Raw genomic sequence first — 13779 nt, 5'->3', positions numbered from 1 at the left:
ATCAATGAAAAAAAATCTCTATTCCTGAGATTGTATTTTTAAGTTTAATTTCACATCTTATCAAAAGTGCAAACTCAAAGTTCAGCTCAAGAAAATGTAATACTATCCCAAATTAGCAAGTCTATTTACTCTTTGGAATGAGTTTTCCCCCTTAATTCAATCTGATTTTTATTTTGTTAGTATGAAAAAATTACACTATCCATAACTGTAAACTAAATGAATACAATAAATTTTTGACTTGACTGTGATTTAACCCTTTATTGCTATAGGTGTTTTTGAAGTACCCTACGAGTGCTAAGCATCTTTTACAAGTGTGTACCTGAAAGTGCCAGAGGGTCTCTATTCGTTTTCGCATATGTGTTGTTAAATAATTTGTATCTCTGTTATTTTGTCACACATATTTAATGATCTTTTTTACCTAATTATAGATAAAAATTCAATCTATTAGAATGAAATACTAAAAATAGCCAGACTCAAATTAAAATATTTTTTATTACATAAAATGTATTTATATGAAACAGTTTTTTTTATTTGGGTTTTTTTTTTTAATATAAAAGGAGAAGCCGATCCCCTTTTAAGCCTTATTCTGCCCGTCCTCATGGGCCCCTGGCCTGTGCGAGGATCTTATCAAACAGAATAAGGGGGAGAGTCGATACAGGCCTAGCTTTCTTATGGTGATAAAAATAGCTAGGCTCTATTCAATAAATTCACTGTGTAAGTTATGAACACACTGTTGAAATTTAAAGGTAAAATGTTCACAAACAAAAAATTGTGGTATATTTTTAGAAATCAATGGCAAAACTGGCAAAATTTGTTTAGTCATAAAAATAGTTCACGATTTTACACAAAATATAAAGTTTAGGGAAAATACAGATAAAATTAAGAAACACACAAGTAAAATGAAACCGTCAATTATACATTGTAAATTATCTAGTTTTTACAACTAGGATAACAGCGATGAGAAGGAAAACACTTAGAATGCAAACCTTTTTTGCATTTCCTGCACATAAATGTTAATTTTCTTTTCTTCCCACCAGCCTTTGTGTTGGCTGCACTACAAATACAGTAGTTCTTCTCCCTATAATTGGGAATTTTTTCAAAAAAAAATATATATATATATATATAAACAGGATTTGTATCTTCTCCAAAACCTCTGGCAGGATGCCTCAGTGCATTTTTTAAATCAGCCATACTTGGTCTAGACTCTTGTTCTAAAAGCCACTGTCTTACATTCTACTGTAATAAAATCTTACATATATACTATAATCATGGTTTTTATGTAATACCATGTTTACAAATTCTTGTTTACCATGTTTACAAGAAAATGTTTACAAATAAATAAAAGTAATTTTTTATGATTTTTCTGTGTTGTTCGGTAAGGTAAACTGGACATCGGCACTTTATGCATAGTTTTTTAGAAGTCCGGATAACAGGACTTTGGCCCTAAAAGAGTTAAATGGTGCTTAACACACGACTTGTGTTTATATCCAATATGGCTGAAAATTGGTGTCCGTTCCTCCATGAGATGCCGCTATCTCTCTCACATTGGATAATCTTATTAACCCCTTTCATGAACTGTGAAAACCAACATCTATTTTACTATGCTTTATCTTCAATATTGTATATAAAAAAACTTTTCTTAGATTTTGTCATTTGTTGTTGTACAAGGCTGACCTGGGTAGTCACCAGAAAGGAAGGCCAGAGCTGAGTGCAAGAAACCAGTGGTATCTGCAGCCGTAGCACTGTACCAGTCATTTAGGGGGCTGATAGGACTGGCTGCCCAAGCCTTCACTCGATCCTCCAGAGTCACCAGACTCATGCGGTGCTCTGCAGTTGAGCAGATAATATCTCGCAACAGCGAGAAGAAACAAGCATGAGTGTCCTGCATCAGTTCTGGCCTACACAAATACATTACTGTTAAATCTACAGTCCTTCTTGAGTCTGAAATTTAACCAAGGTTGTAATTTATTTAATCAATCCATTTATTTAATTAGAGAATACAAGTAGAATACAATATATGCTGTGCCCTAAAAAGCAATACTTAATGCTCCAATATATGTACCAAATGGATATGATTTTTGTATTGAGATGAATCTATGAGAGATTGAAAAACTATAGTTCTTCACATGTTCATAGCTCCAGAAAATTCTTTCTTAGCTCTGTAGTTTTTCTTTTAAGAACAATGTCATCATTTAATAATATGTTAGTTTACATTATAATTGTTTGAAAACACAACATCTTAAAAAATGGTGTGCAGAATTGCTACAAAATTCCGGTAAACTTTCTGGATAAGTTGAAACTTCATAAAAAAGAATGGAATAATTTGGTAGAATGAATTTAATTATTAAAATAAGCAAAAACTCTATGTACATTTAGTTATTTCTGACTGAAAAGGAGTGAAATTTTCATTTTCTCAGTACATTGTTTTATATGATCTTAAAATGACTTCAAAATCTGAAATACAAAGTAGACTTTCTATTACTTAGCAATCTTTCATGTTTTACATGGTTATTTTTTTTACTATTGCTATTGCATCAGTTTCTGTACTCTGATACATTTTTGACTGTCATTTTGAAGCTAATAAAAACATTTCCTTCTTTTATTAGATACAACTTTCACACACAGACAAAAAGGCTCATTTTACAACCCTTGTTTATAATAACTTTTTAAACTTATTTTAATTCCAATAACCAATTCTCAAAATTTGGTTATACAGTTTGGGATATACATATACAAAATTATGTATTAGTATAATTTGTATACAACATTCCACGTTCATTACTTGTACAGCACTAAGTTATCTTATGCTTCTTCCTAAACGTTAATTATTTATATGGTTTTCAGATATTAGAAAATTCTAAAATTAATTGAACTTCATGATTTTACATACTTTATATCTTCGGGGCTGAAAGTCATTTCTGCTTCTTCCAAATCAACTGGTAAATCCATCATATCAATTCCATCTAGATCTGATAGAGTTGCTGGTGTCAACATACGAGTTGGAACTGAAAAATTACGTAATTATTACTCAAATGTAAGCACAAGGTTACAAATCTATTTATTTATATTTAAAATAATAATACAAAAACCAATTAAATGCAACATAATTGGGTTAACTTTTTTAGTTATAAAACAGTAGTCTCAGTAATAGTTACAAATGTTTACTAAATACCGTAAATTAGAAAGAAATACAAATGGAGAAATTATTTTCACACAGACTATAACAGCACTGTATTTCAATAACATTTATTTCGTAAATCAACTTGGAGGAGATTGATTGTGACTGAGTTAAACCTTTGATTGTAATAGTTACACAACAGATGGCTCATCCAATCCTATATATTGAGGTATGGAAAAAGTGAGTTCTCGGACTGCCATCTGTGGAGCTAGAGCCTCAGGTAGTAAACATTTGAACGGTAATTATAAAAAAAAAAAGTTCGTGGTCCACCCTAACATCAGACCTCAGAACTAACTGAGGTAATCCCCTGGACCTCCAATCCAGGTCCATATGATTCATATGGACAACTCCCTTGGATTGTCCATATGAATGTTTTATCTCCTATGTAACTAATAAAGTAAAGAAATATTTTATTAATTCCTAAAGTTTTAATTTTCAAAAATTTCAGAACAAAATTATTGATAAATATAAGGATGTAAAAAGTTTTAATGTTATTAAATTTTAAAACCCCTTTCCAAAACTACAAGTGAATTAATTAAACTGGACATTATAAATATTGTGATTACACACTACAGTAATACTAATAAGTGAAACAGTATTATTTTAGATATTTCAAACTGCAACTTGTTGCTAAACTGCCTCCAAGAACAGAGTGACAATAAACAACTAGTGAATAACTTGAAATCCAGTGCAGAATGAGTGTATATTTACCACCCAGTAGGAGAAATGGCCGAGTCACCAAAACAAACAAAAGCAGTCAATTATTGATGACTGTTATAGGTGAACCGCTAATAAAGAAACCTGCGCAGAAGCAAATATTTGAGCAGCACAGCGCAGGAGGGGCCCCCCCTCTGGCGGGGGGGAGTGGCGAGTGGGCGGAGCATCTTCTTGTCAGCGTTTAAATCTTGTCTTCCTCGCGCCATATTGTTTATACTGCAGTTACTTACTTGGACCGTTCAAATTCGAACGAGTCAGTCAGGTGAAAGAGTGATCCGGATCGGAGTGTTTTCAAAAGACCCGTTCACTTTGAAAGTTTTGTTCAATTTGGGCTGGCAACTGAATAAATTTGATACTTTTTTTTCAATTCAGGTGCAATGAAAATGGTTTATTTTCCTAAAAAATAGTACAATAAAACACATATACTCGTTTTGCAACAAACGTAAGCAAATATATACAATGTCTGAAATCATGTATCAGAGTCTAACAATACGGGTACTTATACGTTAGTAATTATTTCTTATTATAATAAACCTTGCATTAATTCTATTTAATTCAATTAAAATTTGAAATAAGAAGAGTAGTGTAACCGGGATGAGCTACATGGGCCTAGGACCTGAGCGTAGGCTCTGTCGTGAATATTGGAACTCAAAACTAATAATAGAACAAATGATTTTATAAGTAAAAATAGTAGTTTAGTAATTTTTGATATTATTAATGGTTTTAGAATTTATTTTTAATTCCGGCTGGATGGCAATGACAACAGTGACCACGCAGGCAATTGATGATGTCACATTGATAATGATACGTAACCGAGTATAAATCTAGTTTTGCTGCAACTGTCGTATGAAGTATTAATTATGGTAATTATAGTGAAGGCCAGACCGAATAACAATAAATAGCGAGGAAGGGTTAGAAGTTCAGCGATAACAAGGGACTATAAATCTATATACTTCTTCACCATCTAACAATAGTAACCCATCCTTCACGCATTTTTTAAACCAGTAAAGATTAGGTAATTGCAACACAGAAGCGAAGTTATAACTCAACACACGTTACGGTACAAAACTTGAGAAATATAATACAAATTTGTTACGCTGAATGTTTTTTTAATATAGAAACTGTATGACGACTTGTTGCGAGTACCGTGTGTTATGAGTATAAGTTCTCAACGCTAAAAATAGTATGAAAATTAATGTATAAGTAAATAAGAATGGTTTGATTAACAAATTTCTTATAGTCATTAGTTCTTCCTCGAAGAAAATTAATTCTAAAGAATATGTTGTACTCTCAAAGAACATTATTTTTTGTATTCGTTTTTTGTTAAAAAATTAATGGCTCAAGAATAGTTTTAAAAGCAGCACCATGGACTATAATACCAAATGAAAGTTGATTTTAACGAAAGCAAAATAGACCACTTTAATTTCCTTATCTGTGAGTACTTCTCGTATTGTTCTATAAGATCTGTCTTCGAAAAAAATTGTTATATTTGAGCCATTAGAGTTCGCCAAGTTCTGACCCACATTAGTAAAGAAATTTATTAAATTCGGTAGCTACTTCAAGCTTAATTTTGTCATTGAATAATTTGGTATTTGACAAATATTTATTTAGGGAAGAAAGTTTGTTAACCCCTCTACCACTCAATTTAATTAAAACCCCCCCCCAAACATATTTCAATCCCATTTGCTTGGTCGAATTTATCACAAAAATAATATTGTTTAGTTGCTTTAAATTTCTGCTTAAAATGTTCCTGGCCAATTTGACATAGCAGGTTAAGCTCCACATTAAATGGTTTGCTTTTTCACTAATTTACGTAATTTTTCTCTTTGTCTTATAGCATGGACTAAATCTGAAGTAATCCGTGGTTTTAGCTTTTTTTGACCTCGTTTTAAATTTATTCGATTGTCTATTGAAATTGTAATAATATTCTGAAGTTGTAATGTAAAAACATTAACATTAGTGCTGTTAAAAATTGATTGACAATTAGCATTTAAAAGGTTATCATGTGGTAACACATGGTCGATACAGGTGCGATGTGCAGGGTCGATCTGAGAGGAGGCTTTCAGTGTAGTGTGTTGTGCGTAATATTATTTTAATGACTCAGCCTGGGTATTATGAAAAGTGGTGGGAACTTAATCGATTAAATGTTTAAAATATGTTTGATATTTATAAAAATAAATTATTTTCAAACAATGCAATGCGATATTTAGTAATTTTATTGAACATGTTGTAGTGAAATAATCTTATGATAAATCAAAAGGCTATATTAATCAACCAGGTCCATTGTTCTTAAGTATTAACGTGGAAAATATTTAGTAATGCATATAGTAACATACAGTAATTTTTGTTAATCATTACTATTAATAATATATATTACATTTACTAGAATTCCTGAAACAATACATTTATTGTTATATATCTATCCATTCACTGTAAAATATGTTGTTGTTTCTTCCTCTATCCGAACACATTTTTGCAAGCAGATCCTTTCGTTCACTTGGTCATTACATCCAGTCGTCATTCGTTCATTTTGTTCAGTCAACACGATGACCGGTTTAAAAACACGCTCTAGCGGGAAGGCTTAGTAACTCTGTACTGACCGGTTCAACTGAACGGGTCGCAGCAGTGAACGATACCGACTGAGCCGGATTAGTCAGCTGATTTTATTAGATTGAAATAGAATGAGCGCCGAGCAGTGGTGGGGATGCTTGGAGGGGCGGCGGAGATATTTACCCCACCCTGCGTGAACTCAAATCAACCAAGGTTTTTTTGTTAGCGGTTTACCTATAATGGTTCACACTATGAATACATGTTTTAGGGCAGAGATATCCACTGCCAACTCATACAACTTCACACATAAATCAGATGCCACATTTCAAGTTTGGAATGTATTTCGTTGTGCGTCTTAAGGACTAATTAATTGTATTAACATTTGACTGTTGTATTTAAAGGCATACAAGACACGTATTTAAATAAAAGAACTTTACTTACCAATTGTGGGTGTTTTTGGTTGTGGAGGTGGCGGAGGAGGTGGTGGTGGAGGAGGGGGTGGTGGGGCAGGAGGTGGAGGAGCTTGAGGAGGAGGTACAGAAGGGGCAGGTGGAGGCTCATCCGGCAATTCTAACTTGATTCTTCTGGCAGTTAACAGTTTACCAGACGTTGATGGTTTTGTAATTCTTGGGGAACTGAAACATTTTAATTTAACAAATTATAATACAGAATAATAAGAGCCCTCACTATTATGATGAAATTGTTTACACGAGGACTACTTATTTTCAATTTATATCCTTAGAAATATGTGTTTAGATAGAATGAAATTAATGGTTTCGATAGCAATGACACAATAAGATTTGTTTTCATTCTAATAAATAAAATTTTAAAAAACCAAAGAAGTTAAAGAATACTCAAAATAGTTACTATAAATACTAACTAAAGAAAAGGTAATTAATTATAAGCTTACTTCTAAGATGATTAAGATACTATAATTGGTATATCTCATATTCTGTAGTATGTACAGGTAGTGGCAAAATGATCTAATGGTTTTCGCTGTCGTACTGTGTGGCAAGTAGGTGGTGAGTGATGATGGGGATGGGTGTGTTCTAGAGCCCACACACGGACAATTTTAGTAGCCTGGTTAGGTTGATTAATTATCTTTATATGATATTGATGTTGACTTTGTTTACAGGTCCGGATACCTATACAAAGCATTTCTACCGTCACTGAATACCACCAAACTGATGAATACTTTGATGTTGACTTTGTTTACAAGCCTGGAAACCTAAACAAAGCATGTCCACTGTCACTGAATACCACCAAACTGATGAATCTTTAATATTAACTTAGTTTACAAGCCTGTCTTATCCGCAGCTATCTGTTATTGTTGTGTTTAGGCTGAGGGACTCTAATAACATAGATATAAGTGTTGTCTCAGATAAAATAACAGATTCTTTCCTGTCTTGCTTTTACTTTATTCAGAAAGATGACATCTTACAGTGTAAGTTTAAAAATACTCAGAGTGAATCAGCGGATAAACTATATAGTGTAAATAAAAATACATCATATTTATACCCATATTTGCATGTGCAAAAGGTAGAATCTTTTTACTCTTACTGCAATAAAAATTGTCTCTTAAATACTATCTTAACAAAATCATATTATTTCAATGTTTCAGAGTTAAAAAATTAATTCTTGTCAATTCATTTACATATTGTATCATAATAAATTAAAAGTTCCTTTCAAAGCTATAGTTTTATAAACTTTTTATAGTGATAAAAACATCACAAATAAATAACACATATAAACATGAGTTGAGTTACTCATGTCAAGTTACTTTGGGGTACAGTACAATGTATTTAAGCACCTTCGCAAGGATCATTAGATCCAGTTGATGCAACCTGCATGGCACTAGACATAATGTTCCCAGTAAAGGTAGTAACATGAGTATGTCCCATTAGACCTGTACTGCACGTGAACGTGTAACCTACTATAGGGGTGTTTTGAACTTTTAAAAAAATTTCAAGTTTACAACAATAAGTGATATAAATGTAAGCTCATATTTATTTATAGATTAAAAGCATACATAATAATTTATCAAATTACAGTAGAATGTAGGAGATATAACTTTGTTATTAAAATTATTCTCTATTATTCTAAGATATTTATCTGAATCTCTGCAAGTTCCTTTACAATAGAATGGATTACTTTTTATATAATCAGGCAGTCTCCAAAGGTTTAAGAATGAAAGAAATTGGATTAGAGGTGGTTTAACAAACAATAAAAGCTATTAAATTTCTAAATTTGAGAATTGGGAATCAAGTTTTTAGATTCACAATCGGATTAAAAAATTCTGGATTTGCCTCAGCTATTTGTTTCTAACATTATTATGTTTGTTTGGACAAATTTTTAACAAATGAAATCCATTATTATGAGATGGACCAAAAGGTAGTTTGTGATGTAACCAAAAGGCAAGACACAGCTGAGATTCCAAAGTCCTTATAATGTTTTCATGAGTAATAACTCCAGGGAATAGTAGAATTTTCCCTTAAAACTGTTATGTAGATCTAAAAAGCTTAAATTTTAACGTTCTCTGGATTAGAGGATTTTGTTTTGGACAAATAGTTATGATGTTTCAAAGTTGTCAAACTTAGTATGATAAACTTGAAAACTGACATAATCATGAACATTGAGAGTAGTTTTATATTTCTTTCTCCAATCTTCCTAGCTAAATTACAAGATTCTTAAACCTAATATTCAAAAAATAAACTACCCTAATTTTTAAAAGATTGATCTAATGTTTATATTTTTGTGTCTGTGAAATATCGCAATTAGCGTATTTTCAGACATTTTCAGACTATGAACTGATGTGTATTGAGGGTATATTTGGTTAGTTATTAGTTAATTATTTATTAAGCATAATACACTAATAAGTATAAAATTATTTATACAAAAAAATTCAAAACTGTATATTTTATATGCAGTACCTAGATCCTGGAGTACTAGCTGCAGAAGGCAGAGGTCGGAACACTCCTGATGAAGTGGGAGTAGAGGCCGCAGAATAAGGTAAAGACATTGTGTCATCATCTCCTTCTACATCCACCTTGTCCATCTCTCCATCTTCCGAGTCCGATGTAGGGTCTCCATCTGCTTCATCATACCCCTGTAAAAGAAAATCTCACTTTGACATGTCTAGCAGAGCATTATTTTGTGAATAAAACTAAATAAATATGAAACTTACTTTTCATGATTGTTATTTCTCAGCCTAGAGCAATAAAAAGAACTTCAAATTGGTAAAGATATATATAAAACTAACCGATTACTACCAGTTCTACAAAAAAATAATGGATTCCAGCTTATCAATTACTTGCTACAAAATCATAGTGATCAAGCACAGACATTAAAGGTCTAATATAATAAGTACATTTTATAATTATTTATATCTTCCAATTTGTTAGTAAATGAAATAAAACACTAGCTTTGGAGTGTAATAATGTGAAGAAAGATATATAGATCTCCACCACTGCAGTATTGAACCACTACCACTGAACAACATAATTCAATGAAAATTCTCTTAATTTTTTCTGGTGAAGTTAGGACTACATAATCCTTTCTTACAATTAACCTGAAGTTGTTCGCTATTTCTGGTGTTTAGGGGACGGTCACTATCAAGCTACTTTTAAAGGCCCTGACTGAAGAAAAGATGATTTGTGCCTGTAGTGTGAAGGTGTAGGTCACTTAAAGAAGGAATGCAAGGCCGATCCACATTGTTTTCTCTGCAGAGTTGTTTTCAGACCAACTCTGGCACAAGCAAAATATAAAAAAATATGATGATGCGTATTCTACAGGTTGGAAAAAACAAATAGAACTTCTGATCATCAGCGAGCGGTATCGAAATAAGAATGATCCAAGGTGGTTTCAGGATGACCTCTAAATGGCAGCCATTTGGACTCCAGATACAAGAGTTGCTTGTTGAAGGCACTGGAAGGGGATTCGTTTAGGTGAGTTATGTGGACTTTATTTTGGTGAGCTGCTACTTTCACTCATAATGAGAGTATCATAGACTTCCGGACAAAAATTAACAATTTGGAGCACACTCTGAAAACATTTGATGGTAATGCCATGGTCTCCATTGACTTCAACGCGAAATCTTTGGACTGGGGGTTTAACCCATACAAATGCCAGAGGAAGATACATTCTTGAGATGGTTGCAAGAATAGGACTCGCTGTTATCAACGAGGGAAGTGTATCCACTTTTCACAGGCTGGGGTATACGCAGACAATACCAGACGTTACTTTTGCACCGGGGGCATTAGCATATAATATTGTTGCCTGGAGAGTATGTGAGGACTATCCTAGTAACGGTTACCAATATATCACTTTCCGCTTGAGGTTCAGCCCAAAAAAAATTATCTTTTGTGGTGTCATGATCTCATCCCCTGCTGGTTGGAATGTGAGAAAAATGAATAAATTGGTTTCGGAGATTCTTGAAACAGAAGAATAAGGTACTGGATAGAGCAGGCAAAGGGGGACCTGGTGGAGGCAACCACGGCCTTATTACAGAGGGCCTGCGATGCATCCATGCCCAAGAAATTGATGCCATGAGGAAGAATAGCCGCATACAGGTGAAAAGATGAGATCGCTGGTCTAAGACGATGTCTGCATTGGTTTAGGGTCCTAACCAGGGTGAGAAAGAGAGCAGGTGATGTTACAGAAGAAGCTCACTTGGAATACAGGTGTGCAATTTTATTAGAGAACTTAAGTTTACAGTAAATAACACCAAGTGTCTCAAGTGGGAAGAATTTCTTAGACATGACGTTAACGCACACCCCTGGGGTCTGGGTTACAGGATCATAATGCGAAAGCTCGTATCTCTGTTGCCCAGCCCCATGATGGATATTGAAAGGATAGAGCATGTCGTCGACACTCTCCAACTAATCCTATGAGAGATCTGGAGGTGTCGGTTCAGGAATGCCACTGTTTTCAGAAGAAATGTTAAAACAAGCTGCAAGAACACTTCCGATACAAGAAGGCTTCAGGGCCATATGGCATACTCAGTGAAGTGCTGAAGGTGACTGTGGAGGTGTGCCTGGAAGTGCTCCTGAGGATGTACAGCCGCTGCTTGGAGATGGGCGTTTTCCCAAAAATCTGGAAAAGATACAAACCTTTCTGTATGCTCAATGTTGCAGGGAAGCTGTTGGAGAAAATCTTCAGGCCAAGTCTGACGAGGGCGATTCAGGTGACTGGCGACCTTGGCAGTATCGCTTCAGGCGGGGGAAGTCAACCAACCATTAATGCCATTAAAGAAGTGGTAAGCACATTTGAGGTGACACAGCAGGAACCACTAATCCTGGGAGATAGTACTGTTAGCCACTCTGGACATCAAGAATGCTTTTAATTCAGCAAGATAGATTTACATGGAGGCCTTGGAGAAACATTTCAGGATCCCAGATTGTTCAGGATGGTGCAAAGCTACCTGATGAATCAGCAGCTGGTCTCTATGACATCAGATGGTGAACGCAGGATGGAGGTCAGAAGTGGGGCTGCTCAGGGTTCAATCTTGGGCTCCGACTTGTGGAACATTTTATACAATGGAATTTAGCATTTGCAGATGTCTCTGGAGGCTTTCCTGGTGGGATATACAGATGACATCGCTCCAGTCATTGTTGCTCATAGCACAGAAAATGCACGGTTGGTGCGGAACATTGCAATGCAACGTGTGAGCTCATGGCTATGAGAACATGGGTTAACAATAGTGACTGAAAAGACTTAGTTGGTTCTGTTTCCACAGAAAAGAATAATTCCTACAACTATTCTAGTCCAAGTTGGAAAAGTTGAAATATGTCCAAAGCTTGCGTTGAAGTACCTTGATGTGTACCTGGATACCAGCCAAGCTGTCAATTTGGGAACATATTTGGTACTTATCAGAAAAAGCTATCAAGGTAACAGCAGCTACTCTATGGATGTGAGGTTTGGGCCGACACTAAGGAAAGGAAAGTATTGAAAGAGAATGGTTTCTGTTTAGAGAATAGCTGCTCTGAGGGTCGCTAGCTCGTACCGGACAGTGTCTGAGCCAGCAGTTCATGTCATCACAAGTAAAATGTCCATCAATTTAAAGGTGCAAGAACGTAAGTATTTTTTTGACAGTAAGGAAGAGCTCGGAGTTGAGGAAGCAGAGCTAGTTGCAAAAGTTGTGAGCATGCAGAGAAGGCAAGTTCACTAGAATGCTGAACCCTGCTGAAGTTGGATGAAAATATTGATCGCCAACATCACAGAGTGGATGGAGAGACAGTATGGTGAGGTGGGCTTCTTCCTCCAATTCTTGTCGGACCATGGTTCTTTTGGATCGTACCTGCACAGGATTAGGAAACGCTAGATTGCATTTGATTTGTTTTAGATTCATCTCGGGGTGATGTGGAACATACCTTCTTTAGGTATAGACAATGGACAGAAGAATGGAGGGAGCTGACGACACAGCTGCAGGAAGAAGATCTTACAATGCAGACAACATTGGAGTTATGCTCCGAGTATAGGAATGCTGGAATATAGTGGCTAAATACGTGGAGAAAATCCTAAGGGTGAAAAAGGTGACTCTTGATCGCGAACAACTAATCTGGTATCTCCCGTTAAAATAATAGTTGATTGATTTTCCTGTTCTTTTCCGTTATTATTTTCAGTGAATTTATATAACATTTAAATTTAAATACTATTAAAAACAAAAACCTATGTAGGAGATTGTAATGAGGAAAAATAAAATAACCTAAAACTAAAGATACCTTTCATTACAATATTTTAAAAGTTAGTCTGTAACGGCAACAAATGTTGCAAAGTGTATACATACCTGTAAAGAGTCCATTAATATTGTGGACTTTAATTTTTGTTTCTTTGCAGATGGTTTCATCTCACGATTAGTACTTTTCTTAAACTGACATCTAAATAAAAGATCATTCAAATTAACTCCCTTTGTCTGCAAATCTGGATGTTCCTGAAAGATAAAAATTATATAGGATTTGTACTACGGCAAATTTATATTACATAGTGTTCCACTAAGAGGCTTACACATTTATCGTTACCAGTGTGTTGCTGTAGATGGGTTTCAGATGGAATAAATTGGTTATACGATAAACTTTAAGATTGCATTTAGTTACATCTGTAGCAATAGTAGTTTATTTTATAAACCTAAAAAAACAATTTATGCGCTTGATTTTAAATATTTTTCTTTCAACCACTGTTTTGTTTCTGCAAAAATGATCTGAGAGATATAAATTTTACACCATTCCTGATATTCTAATTTTAAAATGCATTAAGTTGTAAAATGATCAGCCAGTAAATGAGCATGTCATGGAAGTTTATTAAACATCTAAATCTCTCTGTGAAACACAGTGTATACA

General features: G+C 34.3%; 1 protein-coding gene across 1 annotated transcript in view; it reads right to left on the bottom strand.

Moving 5' to 3' along the window:
* Positions 1–13779, bottom strand: part of LOC124356790 (nuclear factor related to kappa-B-binding protein-like) — a 48840-nt gene that overhangs the window by 22545 nt on the left and 12516 nt on the right. The window contains 5 exon segments of the mRNA XM_046807999.1: positions 1675–1898; positions 2891–3005; positions 6887–7080; positions 9376–9551; positions 13230–13373. Of these exon segments, the coding sequence (XP_046663955.1) occupies positions 1675–1898; positions 2891–3005; positions 6887–7080; positions 9376–9551; positions 13230–13373 (853 nt within the window).

Source organism: Homalodisca vitripennis, chromosome 3 (assembly GCF_021130785.1).
Source record: "Homalodisca vitripennis isolate AUS2020 chromosome 3, UT_GWSS_2.1, whole genome shotgun sequence".
Classification (NCBI taxonomy): Eukaryota; Metazoa; Arthropoda; class Insecta; order Hemiptera; family Cicadellidae; genus Homalodisca; species Homalodisca vitripennis.
The sequence above is the reverse complement of the archived record's forward strand: the minus strand, read 5'-3'. Positions and strand labels throughout refer to the sequence as shown.